Source organism: Oncorhynchus mykiss, chromosome 5 (assembly GCF_013265735.2).
Source record: "Oncorhynchus mykiss isolate Arlee chromosome 5, USDA_OmykA_1.1, whole genome shotgun sequence".
NCBI classification, from domain to species: domain Eukaryota; kingdom Metazoa; phylum Chordata; class Actinopteri; order Salmoniformes; family Salmonidae; genus Oncorhynchus; species Oncorhynchus mykiss.
In genome coordinates this window covers 27,790,595-27,811,480 of record NC_048569.1, presented here as the reverse complement: position 1 = coordinate 27,811,480, position 20,886 = coordinate 27,790,595, and the positions used below count along the sequence as shown (strand labels likewise).

At 44.3% G+C, this 20,886-nt stretch overlaps 1 protein-coding gene across 1 annotated transcript in view; it reads left to right on the top strand.

The window, feature by feature from the left end:
• Positions 1–20,886, top strand: part of LOC110522892 (transmembrane protein 132C-like) — a 179,884-nt gene that overhangs the window by 133,258 nt on the left and 25,740 nt on the right. The window contains exons 5-6 of the mRNA XM_036977176.1: positions 8,867–9,010; positions 20,363–20,571. Coding sequence (XP_036833071.1) covers positions 8,867–9,010; positions 20,363–20,571 — 353 coding nt within the window. The remainder of the gene's footprint in view (positions 1–8,866; positions 9,011–20,362; positions 20,572–20,886) is intronic.

Genomic DNA, 20,886 nt, shown 5'->3' with positions numbered 1-20,886 from the left:
TACCTCCTTTTGTTAGCGCGTTCAGTTCACAAATCCAAACTCACGACGCGCAGGCAAGTCCCGATGAAAGTTCAGTTGAAAAGTCATATTACAGTTCGTAGAAACATGTCAAACTATATAGAATGAATCTTTAGGATGTTTTTATCATAACTCTTCAATAATGTTCCAACCGGAAAATTCCTTTGTCTTCAGAAATGCCACTCTGGCAGACCACTGACTCATTCAGCTCCCATTCTACCCTCCTTCACAGTTAAAGCAACAAACAAGGTTCTAAAGACTATTGACAATCTAGTGGAAGCCTTAGGAAGTGCAAAATGACCCCATAGACACTGTATATTCGATAGGCTATGAGTTGAAAAACTACAAACCTCAGATTTCCCACTTCCTGGTTGGATTTTTTTCTCAGGTTTTTGCCTGCCATATGAGTTCTGTTATACTCACAGAAATCATGTAAACAGTTTTAGAAACTGCAGAATGTTTTCTATCCAAATATACTAATAATATGCATATATTAGCAACTGGGCCTGAGTAGCAGGCAGTTTACTCTGGGCACCTTATTCATCCATGCTACTCAATACTGCCCCCAGCCACAAGAAGTTAAAAAACGTAAGCCTATGCAACAGTACTGTAGCATTGAGGTTTGTTTAGTCGGCTATAAGCCCAATACATTATCACTGCTTATTGGCTTTGCCTTAATTGTCCTTCCAATGTACTGTTCTTCGGACTCTTTTGAGGTAGGCTATATGATAACACCTGTAATAGAACAGCTGTTGAAATCCTTGTGAGGCACATCTGAGTGAGCATAAATGTAAATCATTTGAGTTTTATTTTATTTTACTGGGCTGATGGTGCCTGCATCTGATGGTCAGGGAGATAGGGAGAGCGCAGTTTGGGAGAGAGCAGCTTGTCCGCCTCTCAATATCCATCAGCTCTTTCTTTCCTCCATCTTCCAGCTAGCTAATGGTGAAACTCGAGTCGCACCCCATTATTTTTGCCAAATGAACAAATTAATTATGTTACAGAGAAAGTTAAATATTACTTGAAACTAAAAATGAACCAAGCCGCTGATAATAACATGCAAGCCTATCGATACACTTTCATACTCATTCATTACAGCTTCAGTGGTTGTAGCACAAGTGGAAAAAGGAAGAATACACATTTTATTCCATATAAAAGTGTTGAATACAAAGTGTTGACAGTGCTGAGTAAGAATTTAAACATGAACTCACTCGTAAAAACAGCAACTCTTTTCTGTATTCATTGACAGTCTCTCTCTAATCATGAAGTTTAAAGTTTTGAAATCTCAGTATCAACTTTGCTGTAGCTTTCTTTTATGCCAGCTACGTTACTGCAGACACGGTCTTCTGAGTCATCCGATTGGTCGGGGTTAGACCTATAGTGCACTTGATTTGCTCTCCGGGGCCACCAGGAAGTGTGTACCTTCAGACACCTAAAATTGTTAAAAATGGGAACACTTTGCCTACCTGCCATGCAGGGCAGCTGAATCGGGTCTGCCTACTGCCAACAGCTCGAGATGAATAAAAAATAAATAATAGAAACTCAAGACTTTATCGTTGGGTTTTTTACAGAAATGTTTAGCGGTCAACTAGAAATGCCTCAGAGATCAACCAGCCGATCGCGATCGACCTGTTGATGACCAATGTTCTAATTCGTTTCCAATGGAGTTATAGAAAATATAAGGCCTTCTGTACGATAAACATATTATCTCTAGGTTTATGGATGGGTTACATAGATTCTATGATTCACGTCTATGATTATGTCACAGCACAATCAAACCCATTGTGAGGGAGGGATAATACTGTTGAACATCTTCTGTAGCTGAAAACCTTCAGTGAAGAAGACATTGTTCATTTCAAAAGCTCCTGAATGGTTGTTTTGACTGACAGTTCAAAATATTGCCTTTGTCAAAAAGTGGAACTGTTACTTTGAATTAACAACCTTCCCTAGATTTTAATTTAATAGGAGGGAAAGTGGCTCCTCGGTCCAATTTTGCCCAATGTTTATCAGAGCCATTTCCCAGGTCCGGTTAAATGGATATTTTGACAGTAGATGAAACAGTGTGGATAGCTGCTTCTCTGTTTGCACACCCGGCCCTGGCTGCTCATCTGACTCACATTAGCATAATTGTTGAATCGAAGAAAAACAATACGTTCAAGTTATTGTATGTGGAAAGCATAGGAGACTAATGTTTGATCAAAGTAGTAATCAGGTTGAATTCAGAGAAGTGAGCTAATATATCTACCTCCCATTAAAGAACATTAGAGGTGAAATGATGGAGAGGGAAAAAGACTGGATCCTTGAGCGAGGAATCAGCAGGCAGGGATAGAGGGAGAGAGTAAGAGAGAGTAAGAGAGAGAGAGAGAGAGAGAGAGAGAGAGAGAGAGAGAGAGAGAGAGAGAGAGAGAGAGAGAGAGAGAGAGAGAGAGAGAGAGAGAGAGAGAGAGAGAGAGAGAGAGAGAGAGAGAGAGAGAGAGAGAGAGAGAGAGAGAGAGAGAGAGAGAGAGAGAGAGAGAGAGAGAGAGAGAGAGAGAGAGAGAGAGAGAGAGAGAGAGAGAGAACGAAAGGTAGAGGGAAGAAAGAAGACTGAATTCCATTATCCACAGCAGAGCGTTAAATAATGTTATCTGTTTTGCTCAAAAAGAGAGGGCCAATGGAATTAACAATGCGAACAGAGAGAAGTCTGGTGTAGGGAACAAAGGCCTGTCTGGGGTCCATTTTAACTTTGCCTTTCACAGATGTAGGCCTATTAACTGGTCTTTTATTGAAACTAAGCTGCACTGAGTGGGATGTGTGTGTGTGTGTGTGTGTGTGTGTGTGTGTCTGTGTGTGTGTGAGGGGGTGGGGGTGCGTGTGGGTGCGTGTGCGTGCGGGTGCGTGTGCGCCTGCGCCTGATGTATGTCTAGTGTTCGTGCATGCTCTTGTCAAAGGTTTGGACACTTACTTATTCAAGGGTTTTTCTTCATTTGTACTATTTTCTACATTGTAGAATAGTAGTGAAGACATCAAAACCATGAAATAACACATATGGAATCATGTAGTAATCAAAAAAGTGTTAAACAAATCAAAATAGATGTAATATTTTAGATTCTACAAAGTAGACACCCTTTGCATTGATGACAGCTTTGCAAACTCTTGGTATCGATTACAGCCACAAGTCTTATTGGCTATGACGCTACAAGCTTGGCACACTTGTATTTGGGGAGTTTCTCCTATTCCTCTCTGCAGATCTTATCAATGTCTGTCAGGTTGAATAGGGAGCTTTGCTCCACAGCTATTTTCAGGTCTCTCCAGAAATGTTTGATCGGGTTCAAGTCCGGGCTCTGGCTGGGCCACTCAAGGACATTCAGAGACTTGTCCTGAAGCCACTCATGCGTTGTCTTGGCTGTGTGCTTATGGTGAATGTCCTGTTGGAAGGTGAACCTTTGCCCCAGTCTGAGATCATGAGCACTCTGAGCACGTTTTCATCAAGGATCTCTCTGTAGTTTGCTCTGTTTATCTTTGCCTTGATCCTGACTAGTCTCCCAGTGTCCATGCCACTGAATAACATCCCCACATCATGATGCTGTCGACACCATGCTTCACCATAGGGATGGTGGCAGGTTTCCTCCAGATGTGACACTTGGCATTCAGGCCAAAGAGTTCAATCTTGGTTTCATCAGACCAGAGAATCTTGTTTCCTTTTGGTGCCTTTAGGCTCCAAGCAGGCTGTCATTTGCCTTTTACTGAGGAGTGGCTCCTGTCTGGCCACTCTACCATAAAGGCCTGATTGGTGGAGTGCTGCAGAGATGGTTGTCCTTCTCCCATCTCCACAGAGGAACTCTAGAGCTCTGTCAGAGTGACCATTGGGTTCTTTGTCACCTCCCTGACCAAGAGCCTCCTCCCCTGATTGCTTAGTTTGGCCGGGTGGCCAGCTCTAGGAGGAGACTTCGTGGTTTCAAACTTCTTCCATTTTAGAATGATAGAGGCCGCTGTGTTCTTGGGGACCTTCAATGCTGCAGACATTTTTTGGTGCCCTTCCCCAGATGTGTGCCTCGACACAATCCTGTCTCGGCGCTCTACTGACAATTAATTTGACCTCATGGCTTGTTTTTTTCTCTGACATGCACTTTCAACTGTGAGACCTTATATAGACAGGTGTGTGCCTTTCCAAATCATGTACAACCAATTGAATTTACCACAGGTTGACTCCAATCAAGTTATAGAAACATCTCAAGGATGATCAGTGGAAACAGGATGGACCTGAGCTCAATTTCGATTCTCATAGGAAAGGGTCTGAATACTTATGTAAATAATGTATTTATTATTATAATTGTTTTAATCCATTATAGAATAAGTCTATAATGTAACATAATGTGGAAAAAGTCAAGGGGTCTGAATACTTTCCGAAGGCACTAAAAAACTACGGAATATACTGTAGCTCTCTCTCCCTCTCTTCTGGTTCTCCTTCATTTTTGAAGAAATTAATTAGTTCAAAACTCTACTATTGTCTTTCACTCACTTTGGGTCAACTACTCACTACATGTTATGCACTGCAGTGTTAGCTAGATGTAACTTATGCTTTCAGTACTGGATTTATTCTCTGATACTTTGATTGGGTGGACAACATGTCAGTTAATGCTGCAAGAGCTATGATAGGTTGGAGGATGTAATCCGGAAGTTGTCATAATTACTGTGTAAGTCTATGGAAGGAGTTGAGAACCATGAGCCTGCTAGGTTTAGTTTTGAAGGCAATGTACCCAGTGGAGGACGGAAACAAACTGTTCTCCGTCTACACCATGGTGCTACCCTAGAGTGTGCTGTTGAGGCTACTGTAAACCTTCATTGCAAAACCGTGTGTTTTAATCAATTATTTGGTGACAGTGTCAGGACCCGGACTTTCACTGGATGAACTCCAAGGTGCGACCTACGCCCGGGTAACAGGTGAGGCGAGAGGAGTGCCCCCACAGAAGGACCTGAGTCCTCGCTGCCTTGGAGACAAACAACTGATTGGCAGGACCTCCTTTCGGACTCGGTTCGATAGCTTGAGCTCGTCTCACGGTATCCTCAACTTGCCACGAGATCGGGGAAGGACAGGCATGTCAGTATTTTCTCAAATGGTAGGAGCGTAGACTTGGGACAAGGCGTCCGGTTTGAGATTCTTCGACCCGGGCCGATAGGTGAGGATAAACTGGAATAGATTGAAGAAAAGAGACCATCGAGCTTGTCTGGAGTTCAACCACTTCGCCTGCTGGATATACTCCAGATTTTTGTGGTCCTTAAGCACTTGAAACTGTTAAACTGTTGAGAAGCCCCCTCGAGCCAGTGTCTCCATTCCTTCAATTCCATCTTAACCGCTAGGAGTTCACGATCCCCCACATCGTAGTTCCTCTCGGCCGGGGTAACCCGGTGTGAGAAGAAGGCACAAGGGTGGAGCTTCTTGTCTTCACCCCTCTGAGACAGGACAGCTCCAACACCAACCTCTGATGCGTCTACCTCCACCACAAAAGGTTCATCCCCAGTCGGTAGTGTCTGGATGGGAGCAGAGAGGATGCGCTGCTTGAGTCCTTGGAAGGCCGTCTCAGCTTCTTTTCCCCACAGAAACCTTGCGTTGCCACCCTTGGTTAAAAGCTGAGAGAGGGGCTGCCACCAAGCTGAAGTTCTTGATGAACCTGCGGTAAAAGTTTGTGAAGCCCAGGAAACGCTGATCTTCCTTAACGGACTTGGGGGTGGGCCAATCCGCTACCGCCCCTACCTTCCTGGAATCCATTTGGACTCGACCGGGTTCCACTACAAATCCCAGGAATGGTACTCGGGAGGAATGGAATTCACATTTTTAACATACAAATTGCTGTCTAGGAGGCGTTTGAGTACTTGTCTGACATGCTTTGTGTGTTCTTGAAGGGAGCTCGACAAGATGAGGATGTCATCCAAGTAAACGAACACGAAGATAAGCATATCCCTAAGCACATCATTTATGAGCGCTTGGAACACAGCTGTCTGACCCGCACAAGATGTGTCTGACCCGCACAAGATGGTATGTGTTCCGCAGGTCAAGCTTAGTGAAGACAATTGCTTCCTGGAGCAGCTGAAATGCTGTGGCCATAAGGGGTAGCGGTTACGGACGGTTATGGCATTGAGTCCCCGGTAGTCGATGCAAGGACGTAATCCAACGTCTTTTTTTGGCCACAGAGAAAAACCCTGCTCCCGGGGGCGAGATGGACGGACGAATGAGGCCTGCTGCCAGAGCGTCCTTGATGTAGGTATCCATTGCAGCTCGTTCAGGAGGAGATAGGGAAAAGATCCAACCCCTGGGGGGGAGGGTGCCCGGAAACAGGTCGATGGGGCAATCGTAAGGTCTATGGGGTGGTAGCATGGTGGCCCTCTGTTTGCTAAATACCGGTTTGAGGTCATGGTAACACTCGGGAACTCGGGACAGGTCGATGGATTCTAGAGACTCTGGATGAGAACTCGGGGAACTCGGGAAGATACAAGTGGCTTGGCACGTAGGGCCCCACTGCTTGACAGTGCCCAAAGACCAGTCAATGTGATGGTTATGGCTGTGAAGCCAGGGGTAGCCAAGGCCGAGAGGGAATTCGGAACAGTGGATCAGATGAAAGTTCATCACTTCCTGGTGTTGGGAAACTGAAAGTCGCAAGGGGGTAGTGTCGCGAGTAACAAGTCCAGATCCCAGAGAGCTTCCATCCAATGTAGTAACCCTCATGGGGTCCCTTAGAGGTTCAGAGGGGACGCCATTCTCCTTCGCCCAGATACCATCCATTTAGTTTCCTGCGGCTCCAGAGTCTACCAAGGCTTGAAGGGGAAGCTCGTGGTTGTCCCAGGAAAGGGTGACTGGAATGAGCAGCCGGGAGTTGGACAGATGGGAAGAGGTTATGTTTCCCGTTACAGTCCCCCCAGGCCTACACGGGACAGTGCGTTTCCCTGGAGCCCGGGACACGTGAGGCGGAAATGGCCCGGTTTGCCGCAATGTAGACAGCATCGCTCCTTCATCCGGTGGTCTCTCTCAGCCTGGGAGATGCGTCCAATCTGCATGGGTTCCAGTGGAGCCAGCGAGGATAAAGGTGGGGACTCGGAGCTGGGACCGATAGGAGCTAGGGCGAGAGGTCTACGGTTGAGTTCTCTCTCTCTCAGACGCTGGTCTATGCGTGAGGCCAACTTGATCAGGGACTCGAGGTTGTCCGGTGGTTCCCGAGTGGCCAGTTCATCTTGGATGGTGTCGGAAAGACCCTTCAGAAAGCACACTGTGAGCGCTTCGTCGTTCCAGCCACTCGTTGCTGCCACCGTGCGGAACTGGATGGCATAGTCCGTCATGCTGCGCCGACCTTGGCGGAGAGTCAGGAGCTGTTTGGCTGAGTCAGGGCCGCTGGTTGGACATTGAAACACTCGCTTGAATTCCTCAGCAAAGGCAGAGTAGCTGGCATAGCAGGGACTTTGGGCATCCCACACAGCAGTAGCCCAGGCCAGGGCTTTTTCCGACAGCAGGGTAATGATATATGCTATCTTGGACCGGTCGGTGGGAAACGACGAGGGTTGCAGCTCGAAGGAGAGAGAACATTGGGTGAAAAACCCCTTACAGGCACTCGGATCACCTGAGAACCGTTGGGGAGGCGGAAGACGGGGTTCAGCCAGGGGTTTAGCTGCCACGGGCACTTGAATCTGAGGTACTGGGGTGGGAGCGGTTGCCGGGGGAAGTCGATCAGATATCTGCTTTATGGAAGTCAGCATCTCCGACAGAAGTTGAGAATGTCTAGCCATTAAGGCCTCTTGCTGAACCAGAGTGGCTTCGTGGCTTTGGACAGTCCCCTCGTGGTGGAACAGCGTGGCAAAAAGATCCTGGGAACTGGCTGCCTCTGGGTTCATTTTGGCTCTGTGTTTTTGTCAGGACCCGTTTGCCAACTTGGATCTCCGGTGTGAGAAACAGTCACTTAGCAAACTGAGCCACTAATAGTCGGCAGAACCCAGAAGATGAGGCAGACACAACAGTACTTGAGACAGTGTTTTAATAAAGTAAAAAGGAAAGTACTTCAGGCAAAAATATACATCCACAACGTCAAAAGTAATTCCAAGAGAAAAAGGTGATCCTCCAAGTGAAAAGGTAAATCCACCACGTGGTAGGTACATCAGGGGAAAAGCCTCAAAAGATCATCAAAAATAAATAAACCAGAACAAAAACAGAGTACCACAAGCGAGTCCAACTGGAGTAACAAATGTTCACAGCATCGCTGGGGCTGTATGCTAACATTCAAACACAGAGCAAAGAACTGAGGAAAACTAAGGGTTTAAATACATTCAAGGGAAACGAGGCACAGGTGCAAATAATAATCTGGAAACAGGGGAAAACAAAAGGGTCAAAAAAGCACAATGGGGGCATCTAGTGGCCAAAACCGGAACAATCCTGGCCAAATCCTGACAGAAAGGTGAAAAAATTTAGTTTTTTCAAAAAATGATAACTTTTTAAATGTTTCACTGTTTTTAATTTTTATGAAATTCACTGAGGATGGTCCTCTTCCTCCTCTGAGGAGCCTCCACTGGTATTAATGTCACCTTAACTGCTGTATAGGTGCACAACTGGATCATTGGTGCTCCATTCACAGGGAAATTAGGACGTACAGCAGATGTGCAAGCATTTATTTTACATACTACTGACTCATTTATTGAAATCTACGACTATTTCCACTGTCAGTTCTAGGCTAATGCCAATTAGTTGACAATGTGAGAGAGAGTAACCTTGCTTTAAAGTACTTGTGATCTTAGGTTATATTGCAATAAGTAAAGTAAACATTGCATCTGTCAGTGTGGTTGCTCTCTTCAGTAGAACTCTTAACTCCTCTTCTCTTCTCCCTCTCAGAACACTGAGATCCTGAATACAGCCGTCCTCACCGGGAGGACGGTTGCTGTGCCGGTAAAAGTGGTCACCGTAGGAACAGACGGCACGGTTACAGATGTAACAGAGTCGGTGGAGTGTCGGTCGACCGATGAAGAGGTGGTCAAGGTGAGTGTACACTATAGAGGATGCAACCTTGAGAGGAAACCTTGAGGAGATAGACTGGGGGGAATAAATCCTTTTCAACCCAACAGAGAACGTCAGTTCAATTACAGTACATAGTATCAGGTTTCAGGTAAGACCTAAGTGCAGACTGTGTTGAAGTTAAAATATTTATCGCAACAACAGGGGCATGCAAATGACAGGTCAAGGCAGGCAGGCCCAGGGTCAGGCAGAAGTCTGTAATCCAGAGTAGGGGCAATGGCGCAGGATGGCAGGCAGGCTCAGAGTCAGGACAGGCAAGGGTCAAAACCAGGAGGATGAGGAAAAAGAGCGACTGGGGAAGAGCAGGCGCTGAGACAAACCGCTGGTTGACTTGGACAAACAAGAAGAACTGGCATGGACAGACAGAAAACACAGGTATAAATACCCAGGGGACAATTGGGGAAGATGAGCGACACCTGGAGGGGGGTGGAGACAAGCACAAGGACAGGTGAAACAGATCAGGGTGTGACACAGAGTATGACAATAATGGGCTGTCTTTACATCTTTTTAGTCTCTCATCCTTCACAGCCTCAAGGCCATATAGACTGACCTTGATGAGTGAATGCTGTGTCCTACAGTACAACACAGAATAAATAGCACGTTTGATACTGTGTACATATACATATGTACAGTGGGGAGAACAAGTATTTGATAACCTGCCGATTTTGCAGGTTTTCTTACAAAGCATGAAGAGGTCTGTAATTTTTATCATAGATACACTTCAACTGTGAGAGACGGAATCTAAAACAAAAATCCAGAAAATCACATTGTATGATTTTTAAGTAATTAATTTACATTTTATTGCATGACATAAGTATTTGATACATCAGAAAAGCAGAACTTAATATTTGGTACAGAAACATTTGTTTGCAATTACAGAGATCATACGTTTCCTGTAGTTCATGACCAGGTTTGCACACACTGCAGCAGGGATTTTGGCCCTCTCCTCCATACAGACCTTCTCCAGATCCTTCAGGTTTCGGGGCTGTCGCTGGGCAATACGGACTTTCAGCTCCCTCCAAAGATTTTCTATTGGGTTCAGGTCTGGAGAATGGTTAGGCCACTCCAGGACCTTGAGATGCTTCTTACAGAGCCACTCCTTAGTTGCCCTGGCTGTGTTTTGGGTCGTTGTCATGCTGGAAGTCCCAGCCACGACCCATCTTCAATGCTCTTACTGAGGGAAGGAGGTTGTTGGCCAAGATCTCGTGATACATGGCCCCATCCATCCTCCCCTCAATACGGTGCAGTCGTCCTGTCCCCTTTGCAGAAAAGCATCCCCAAAGAATTATGTTTCCACCTCCATGCTTCAGAGTTGGGATGGTGTTATTGGGGTTGTACTCATCCTTCTTCTTCCTCCAAACACAGCGAGTGGAGTTTAGACCAAAAAGCTCTATCTTTGTCTCATCAGACCACATGACCTTCTCCCATTCCTCCTCTGGATCATCCAGATGGTAATTGGCAAACTTCAGACGGGCCTGGACATGCGCTGGCTTGAGCAGGGGGACCTTGCGTGCGCTGCAGGATTTTAATCCATGACTGCGCAGTGTGTTACTAATGGTTTTCTTTGAGACTGTGGTCCCAGCTCTCTTCAGGTCATTGACCAGGTCCTGCCGTGTAGTTCTGGGCTGATCCCTCACCTTCCTCATGATCATTGATGCCCACCGAGGTGAGATCTTGCATAGAGCCCCAGACCGAGGGTGATTGACCGTCATCTTGAACTTCTTCCATTTTCTAATAATTGCGCCAACAGTTGTTGCCTTCTCACCAAGCTGCTTGCCTATTGTCCTGTAGCCCATCCCAGCCTTGTGCAGGTCTACAATTCTATCCCTGATGTCCTTACACAGCTCCCTGGTCTTGGCAATTGTGGAGAGGTTGGAGTCGGTTTGATTGAGTGTGTGGACAGGTGTCTTTTATACAGGTAACGAGTTCAAACAGGTGCAGTTAATACAGGTAATGAGTGGAGAACAGGAGGGCTTCTTAAAGAAAAACTAACAGGTCTGTGAGAGCTGGAATTCTTACTGGTTGGTAGGTGATCAAATACTTATGTCATGCAATAAAATGCAAATTAATTACTTAAAAATCATACAATGTAATTTTCTGGATTTTTGTTTTAGATTCCGTCTCTCACAGTTGAAGTGTACCTATGATAAAAATTACAGACCTCTACATGCTTTGTAAGTAGGAAAACCTGCAAAATCGGCAGTGTATCAAATACTTGTTCTCCCCACTGTATAGTGACTAACACAAGACTAACCTCGTCAGGCATAATTACCATATGCTGTGGGTTTTTGCTAATTTAATTAATAACTTTTGCCAGCTAGATTGTTGAAGATACCCTAATTAGATATAGACACAGTCACAGTGTATGCCGTTGTTTTTCAGAGCTAATTAAAATGCTGGTAATAATATGTTATTTCTATAGTGCATATCCCAAGCTTGTTGCACAAAACTCAGAGAGGGCATTGGTTTTTATGAAAACCCACAATTGCTGGAGTTTGTGCTATTTCAGTCTATATTGAATAAGCTTCAACTGATAATTATGTGGTGTTGACTATACAGTGGGGCAAAAAAGTATTTGGTCAGCCACCAATTGTGTAAGTTCTCCCACATAAAAAGATGAGAGGGGGCTGTAATTTTCATCATAGGTACACTTCAACTATGACAGACAAAATTAGAAAAAAATCCAGAAAATCACATTGTAGAATTTTTAATGAATTTATTTGCAAATTATGGTGGAAAATAAGTATTTGGTCACCTACAAACAAGCAAGATTTCTGGCTCTCACAGACCTGTAACTTCTTCTTTAAGAGGCTCCTCTGTCCTCCACTCGTTACCTGTATTAATGGCACGTGTTTGAACTTGTTATCAGTATAAAAGACACCTGTCCACAACCTCAAACAGTCACACTCCAAACTCCACTATTGCCAAGACCAAAGAGCTGCCAAAGGACACCAGAAACAAAATTGTAGACCTGCACCAGGCTGGGAAGACTGAATCTGCAATAGGTAAGCAGCTTGGTTTGAAGAAATCAACTGTGGGAGCAATTATTAGGAAATGGAAGACACACAAGACCACTGATAATCTCCCTCGATCTGGGGCTCCACGCAAGATCTCACCCCATGGGGTCAAAATGATCACAAGAACGGTGAGCAAAAATCCCAGAACCACACGGGGGGACCTAGTGAATGACCTGCAGAGAGCTGGGACCAAAGTAACAATGTCATAGAATGTCATATGGTCAGATGAAACCAAAATATAACTTTTTGGTAAAAACACAACTCATTGTGTTTGGAGGACAAAGAATGCTGAGTTGCATCGAAAGAACACCATACCTACTGTGAAGCATGTGGGTGGAAACATCATGCTTTGGGGCTGTTTTTCTGCAAAGTTACCAGGACGACTGATCCGTGTAAAGGAAAGAATGAATGGGGCCATGTATCGTGAGATTTTGAGTGAAAACCTCCTTCCATCAGCAAGGGCATTGAAGATGAAACGTGGCTGGGTCTTTCAGCATGACAATGATCCCAAACACACCGCCCGGGCAACGAAGGTGTGGCTTCGTAAGAAGCATTTCAAGGTCCTGGAGTGGCCTAGCCTGTCTCCAGATCTCAACCCTATTCAAAATCTTTGGAGGGAGTTGAAAGTCCATGTTGCCCAGCAACAGCCCCAAAACATCACTGCTCTAGAGGAGATCTGCATGGAGGAATGGGCCAAAATACCAGCAACAGTGTGTGAAAACCTTGTGAAGACTTACAGAAAACGTTTGACCTCTGTCATTGCCAACAAAGGGTATATAACAAAGTATTGAGATAAACTTTTGTTATTGACCAAATACTTATTTTCCACCATAATTTGCAAATAAATTCATAAAAAATCCTACAATGTGATTTTCTGGATTTTTTTTCTCATTTTGTCTGTCATAGTTGAAGTGTACCTATGATGAAAATTACAGGCCTCTCTCATCTTTTTAAGTGGGAGAACTTGCACAATTGGTGGCTGACTAAATACTTTTTTTGCCCCACTGTATATACAGTATTAGAAATGATCAAACGTTCTTAAACTTTCCCTTGGTGATAGAAATACCCTTGAAATCTTTTGAAGTACTGTATGTAATCTGCTCCTGGTTGTAAATTGTTTGCTGTTTTAACCATTAGAGAGAGAGAGAGATGACTATTTTGACCTGTTAGGCCAGAGGGTAGAGACACAATCAAATCAAACTGTATTTGTCACATGCGCCGAATACAACAAGTGTAGACCTTCCCGTGAAATGTTTACTTACAAGCCCTTAACCAACAGTGCAGTTCAAGAAAGAGTTAAGAAAATATTTACCAAATAAACTAAAGTAAAAAATTATTCAAAGTAACACAATAAAATAACAATAATGAGGCTATATACAGGGGGTACCGGTACCGAGTCTATGTGCGGGGTACAGGTTAGTTGAGGTAATTTGTACATGTAGGATGGGGTGAAGTGACTATGCATAGATAATAAACAGCGAGTAGCAGCGGTGTACAAAACAAATGGAGGAGGAGGGGGGGGGGGTGTCAATGTATATAGTCTGGTGACCATTATATTAATTGTTCAGCAATTAGGGGGAGAAGCTGTAAAGTAACCTTTTGGTCCTAGACTTGGTGCTCCGGGTACTGCTTGCCATGCGGTAGCAGAGAAAACAGTCTATGACTTGGGTGACTGGAGTCTCTAACAATTCCTCTGACACCGCCTAGTATGTACTTCATGGATGGCAGGAAGCTTGGCCCCAGTGATGTACTGGGCCGTATGCACTACCCTCTGTAGCGCCTTAAGGTCAGAAGCTGAGCAGTTGACTGTCTTTGTGTGTTTGGACCATAATAGTTTGTTGGTGATTTGGACACCAAGGAACTTGAAACTCTCGACCCACTCCACTACAGCCCCATCAATGTTAATGGGGGCCTGCTCTGCCCGCCTTTCACTGTAGTCCACGATCAGCTCCTTTGTCTTGCTCACATTGAGGGAGAGGTTGTTCTTCTGGCACCACACTGCCAGGTCTCTGACCTCCTCCCTATAGGCTGTCTCATCGTTGTCATTGATCAGGCCTATCACCGTTGTGTCGTCAGCAAACTTAATGATGGTGTTGAAGTCGTGTTTGGTCACGCTGTCGTGGGTGAACAGGGAGTACAGGAGGGGAGTAAGTAGACACCCCTGAGGGGCCCAGTGTTGACAATCAGCATGGCAGACATGTTGTTGCCTACCCTTACCACCTGGGGGCGGCCCGTCAGGAAGTACAGGATCCAGTTGCAGAGGGAGGTGTTTAGTCCCAGGATCCTTAGCTTAGTGATGAGCTTTGTGGGCACTACGGTGTTGAACGCTGAGCTGTTGTCAATGAACAGCATTCTCACATAGGTGTTGCTTTTGTCCAGGTAGGAAAGGGCAGTGTGGACTGCGATTGAGATTGCACCATCTGTGGATCTGTTGGGGTAGTATGCGAATTGGAGTGGATCTAGTGTATCCGGGAGGATGCTGTTGATGTGAGCCATGACCAGTCTTTCAAAGCACTTCATGGCTACCAACGTGAGTGCTACGGGGCGGTAATCATTTAGGTAGGTTACCTTCGCTTTCTTGGGCACAGGGACTACAGTGGCCTGCTTGAAACATGTTGGTATTACAGACTCTGTCAGGGAGAGGTTGAAAATGTCAGTGAAGACACTTGCCAGTTGGTCCGCGCATGCTCTGAGTACACGTCCTGGTAATCCGTCTGTCCCCGCTGCTTTGTGAATGTTGACCTGTTTAAAAAGGTCTTGCTCACATCGGCTACCGAGATCAATATCACACAGTCGTCCAGAACAGTTGGTACTCTCGTGCATGCTTCAGTGTCGCTTGCCCCAAAGCGAGCATAAAAGGCATTTAGCTTATCTGGTAGGCTCGTGTCACTGGGCAGCTCGCGTCTGGGTTTCCCTTTGTAGTCCATAATAGTTTTCAAGCCCTGCCACATCCAACGAGTGTCAAAGCCTGTGTAGTAGGATTCAATCTTAATCCTTGTATTGACGCTTTTCTTGTTTGATGTTTCGTCTGAGGGCATAGCGGAATTTCTTATAAGCGTCTAGCCCTTAGCTTGATGCTGCCTGTAATCCATGGCTTCTGGTTGGGATATGTATGTACGGTCACTGTAGGGGAGAGGTCGATGATGCACTTATTGATAAAGTCGATGACTGGGGTGGTATACTCCTCAATACCATTGAATGAATCCCAGAACATATTCCAGTCTATGCTAGCAAAACAGTCCTGTAGCATAGCATCTGCGTCATCCCGAATTGAGGGAGTCACGGGCACTTCCTGCTTTAGTTTTTGCTTGTAAGCAGGAATCAGGAGGATATAATTATGTTCAGATTTGCCAAATGGAGGGCGAGGGAGAGCTTTGTATGCATCTCTGTGTGTGGAGTAAATGTGGTCTAGAGTTTGTTTCTCCTCTGCTTTCACATGTGACATGCTGGTAGAAATGAGGTAAAACAGATTTAAGTTTACCTGCATTAAAGTCCCCGGCCACAAGGAGCACCGCTTTTGGATGAGCATTTTCTTATTTGCTTATGGCCTTATAGAGTTGGTTGAGTGTGGTCTTAGTGCCAGCATCGGTTTGTGGTGGTAATTAGACGGCTCCGAATAATATAGATGCTACATGTATTCTATTCACCACCAATAGACAGACAGCGCTCCACTCTCAATGTCCCTCCCTGTTTTTTGTCTCAAATAGCACACACTGCTAAATACTTAGGATATGACAATGAGAGAGAGGGGGAAGAGTGTAGCCAAACTCCCCCTCCTCTGAGGGATGAGTGCACATGGGTGTGTTTGTGTGTAAGGGTGTGTGTTTGTGTATATGTGTGTTTATTTACTTTGTGTGTGTTTCTGGTTGTACATTTGAAGTTGTGTGTGTGAGAGTGAGAGCTCACTGTAGGTTTCATAATGTTGATGGTGATTCTAAACCTCATGGGTCTTGGTGTTATTGGAAGATTACACTGTCAAAACCTAATATGATTGTGATAGTCTCTGAGATGAATAAACAAATCAACAGTAATGATTAGGTTTGATCCACTATTTCAATCATAAGAGGTAGATGTGTGACAACAGTGAGATTAATAATTTCATCCGTTTACTTTTCCACAATAACAAATGCAGTGCCTTAGACTGCTGCGCCACTCAGGAGCCCTAAAGACAACTAAGACAACACTAGTGTACTTAAACACAATGTACAGTAGGGGAGAGTGGGGTAAGCCAAAGGGATAAGATGAGCCACCCTTGTTTCTAGGAAACAACATGTATAATTTGACTAAATATTTAGGAAAGAAGAAACCACATGGGAAAATAGGTAGTTTTGTTTTATTATTTATTATTAAGTCAATTAACAAATCATTTGTTTTACAATATTGGCCTACCCTGGCAATCCCTCCCCTAACCCGGACGATGCTGGGCCAATTGTGCACCGCCATATGGGACTCCCGATCACAGCCAGTTGTTATACAGCCCGGGATTGAACCATGGCCTGTAGTGACACCTCTAGCACTGAGATGCAGTGCCTTAGACCACTGTGCCACTCAGGAGCAAAGTTAGGGTGTCAGGATAGCAGGTAGCCTAGCAGTTAGAGTGTTGGTCCAGTAACTGAAAGGTTGCTGGTTTGAATACCTGAGCTGACAAAGTGAAAATATGTTGATGTATCCTTGAGCAAGGCACTTAACCCTAATTTGCTCCAGGGCTGTACTATTATGGCTGACACTGTAAAAAAAAAAAACATTTCACTGCACCTTTCTGACAATGTATAGTTTTTTTTAAGTACAATGTGTTTGTTAGCCTGTATTAAAATATGCTTACATTTATTCAAGAACAAAAAAGTGATTGTGATTGTGTTGAATTGTGTTTGGGAAATAAAGATAGACATGGTTTTAAAAAGCTAGTGGTCCTTTTTCATTCAACACAGATATTCTTTGGCAGCTTAACTTACCATGTCCCGCAACTCAATTTACTCCATGCCCAGGGTACTGCAAGTTGTGCCAAGAGACCACTTTTGTTTGGACAAGCTGTGTTTACAAAACTGTAAAGTTTACATGAATTCTGAGTATTTCCAGGGATACTCAACATCCTGAAATATATGTAGATATCTTTGTTAGAAATAACAGTATGTTTCCCTTTACGGAGTGATGCTGAATGTAAGATATTACTCAACTTACCCCACATGTACATGCATGTCTCTTTCCAAGCTACTCTTGGTAATTTCACTCAAACAAAGCATTATGTTCTATAAGCTTGAATAATGAACGTTATAGTAATTGTCTGTTGCATGCAACGTTATTGAATTATTCTCTTCTAGCCAAAGAACACTGTAAAATAACACATTTTCTTCACATATCCACGGCCCGACAATTACAGAGAAAATCAATATGATGGCAATGTCTATATTTGTTACTTGATGTGGAACATTCCGTGTCAAAGTTTCGGAAGCCTCAAATTAACTTTAAAATTCAACTTTGTAGTTGAATAGTTATTGACAGATGAAGGGACATATACAGTCTTAGAAAAAAGGGTTCCAAAAGGGTTTCTGGTTTTGGGTTCCACGTAGAACCCTCTATGGAAAGGAACCCAAGAGGTTTCTATTTGGAACCAAAAAGGTTCTTCAAAGGGTTATCCAATAGCGATAGGCAAAGAACCATTTTAGGTTCTAGATAGCACCTTTTTCTCTAAAACTGGAGATAGTTAAAATAGAATGCAGAGAGAAAGAGAGAGAGAGAGATAGATAGATATCACGGAGGCTTAATAAGGAGTGAAGTGGATTGTTTCAGATCGCTTTCTGGTTGGGTGACTTTTTAAAAACCTGCACAGTGTCTGGGAAATGAGAAGAGGGAGGAGAAGGATTGTGCGTGCTTGTGTGTGCATGTAAATATAGCTGGGTATGTTTCATTTTCTATGTCAGATAACACACACACATGTTTGTTTTTCTATTATTTTCTAAACCAAACTATTTATTCCCATTCAAACGAGAAAAAGTCTTATAGTCACATACAGATATAGAGGGAATGTGAATCCTTTAAACTAGCCTACATCAAGTACTTTACAGTACAGTGGTAGTGGATTGAAAGGCAGTGTAGGAAGAAAGAAAGAAAGAAAGAAAGAAAGAAAGAAAGAAAGAAAGAAAGAAAGAAAGAAAGAAAGAAAGAAAGAAAGAAAGAAAAAAAGAAAGAAAGAAAGAAAGAAAGAAAGAAAGAAAGAAAGAAAGAAAGAAAGAAAGGAAGGAAGGAAGGAAGGAAGGAAGGAAGGAACAGGTCAACATAGAGAAGCTATAGAAGCTTCTCCCAGGTTAAAGTAGGTTCTGATACACAGCCCGTTTTAATGACAGTTAGTCAAAGATAGAAGACGGGTGAGAAGAGAGGCACAGAGAGCGAGGAAGAGAGAGAGAGAAGGGGATAAAGAGAGAGAGAGAGAGAGAGAGAGAGAGAGAGAGAAAAGGAGAGCGAGAGGAGAGAAGAGATAGAGAGAACTGACAGAGTGAATCTATTAGGAGTGGATGTTCTGACACATCATTTGTGGAAAAAACTGCCAAGACACTTCCAGCGAAGAGTGATGATAGTCTGCTTTTGACTAGATTTATAAAAGACTAATTGCACACCCAAACTGTGGGCATGCTGAGATTAACAGTGATGCCCATCTTCATTATCGCTCCATCCAAAGCTTCAGATGAATGGAAAATGGTTGTGATTATACATGACAGGCTTTGACAAGCCGTTGCATATGGAGAAACTAAAACAAAATCTGTCCTCCCAGTCTTTTGTGAAAGAATACATGCCTGATCGAGTGGTTTAGGTTGTTTGAAGGTAGAAGTTCATACGTTTCGAAGATGCTCTTCAGAAACCCTGCCATGCCATTGGTCGATCTATATCTGAGAGGCTTTGGAACTGATTGGAGGAGACAGAGCAGATTTAGCCAATCATAAAGAGGGGTGACCTGGAGCCAGGGTTTTGTTTCTTGATTGGCAATTGGGATTTGTGTCTTTCTCTGGTCCATCTGTTGAGATTTGTGGCCCGTTCCTCCACACTGGGCTTATCTGTGTGCGTGCGCGCACACACACACACACACACACACACACACACACACACACACACACACACACACACACACACACACACACACACACACACACACACACACACACCAGTGGAGGCCAAGGAGGGGAGGACGGCTCATAATATTTGCTGGAAGGGAGTCAATGGAATGGTATAAAACATGTGGTTTCCATTGGTTGAAACCATTCCATTGACTCCATTCCAGCCATTACTATGAGCCGTCCTCCCCTCAGCAGCTTCCACTGACACGCGCGCGCTCACACACACACACACACACACACACACACACACACACACACACACACACACACACACACACACACACACACACACACACACACACACACACACACACACACACACACACACACTTGAATAGAGACTTCAAGGGCTTGCTCAAGGAATGCCAAATCTGTCATCTGTATCATTACAGAGCAGAGGGAGCAATGTCAAGTCTTTGAAGGACATAAGAATAACATTGTTGTCTCCCTCTAGCTGTACAAACTTGTATGACTAATATTTGCATAGAAATAATTTGATGCAACTTCGACCCTGGACTTCCCTTAGACACTGAATATACTGTTGTATCTTATTCTTTCATAAAGCAGTAGCCTACATTTTGAACTTAAACTGAGTGTACAAAACATTAATAACGCCTTCCTAATATTGAGTTGCACCCCCTGTTGCCCTCAGAGCAGCCTCAATTCATTGGGGCATGGACTGTGCAAGGTTTCAAAAGCAGTCCACAGGGATGCTGGCCAATGTTGACTCCTATGCTTCGTCCAGTTGTGTCAAGTTGGATGGATGCCCTTTGGGTGGTAGACGATTCTTGATACACATGGGAAACAGTTGAGCGTGAAAAACCTAGTAGAGTTGTATTTCTTGACGCAAACTGGTGTGCCTGGCACCTACTACCATACCCCGTTCAAAGGCACTTAAATACTGTGTCTTGCCCATTCACCCTCTGAATGGCACACATACACAATACAGGTCTCATTTGTCTCAAGGCTTACAAATCCTTCTTTAATCTGTCTCCTCCCTTTCATCTATACTGACTGAAGTGGATTTAAGAAGTGGCAATAAGGGATCACCTGGATTCACCTGGTCAGTCTATGTCAAGGAAAGAGCAGGTGTCCTTAATGTTTTGTACACTCAGTGTAGGTGTAGTTTCTTTTGTTTTTCTCTTAATAACACGTTTCCCTATTTCTCCTCTCTCTCATCCTCTTCCTCCCAGGTGTCAGATCGTTGTGACTATGTGTTTGTTAATGGGAAGGAGACGAGGGGGAGGATGAGGATGGTGCTCAACTTCACCTACAGCTACCTGAGTGCCCAACTGGAGATGAGTGTGTGGATGCCCCGCCTCCCCCTGCTTATCGACATAGCCAACCCCGAACTCAGCCAGATCAAGGGCTGGAGAGTCCCCGTGGCCGCCGGCACCAAGAGGTCAGTAGTTTTACCAGATAGTGAGATGTATTACCTGGTTCAAACTGCTTGGGAAATTGACTTAAACAGTGATTGCGATGCAAAGTAAAATACTAACTTTCAAGAATCATCTTCAAGCATCTTGTTAATTTTGATGGTTGTATCACCACCTCCCACATATTTACCACTTATTTAGTATCTTCATCTGGCAGTTTAGAATAACTGTGAGAATGCTAATGTCTTAATCATGACACCTACACCTTTCCTCTTCCCATCACTCCCCTGTCTATGGCCACTGCTGTGATCAGGATACCCAGGTGACGTCGGTGGCCTCTC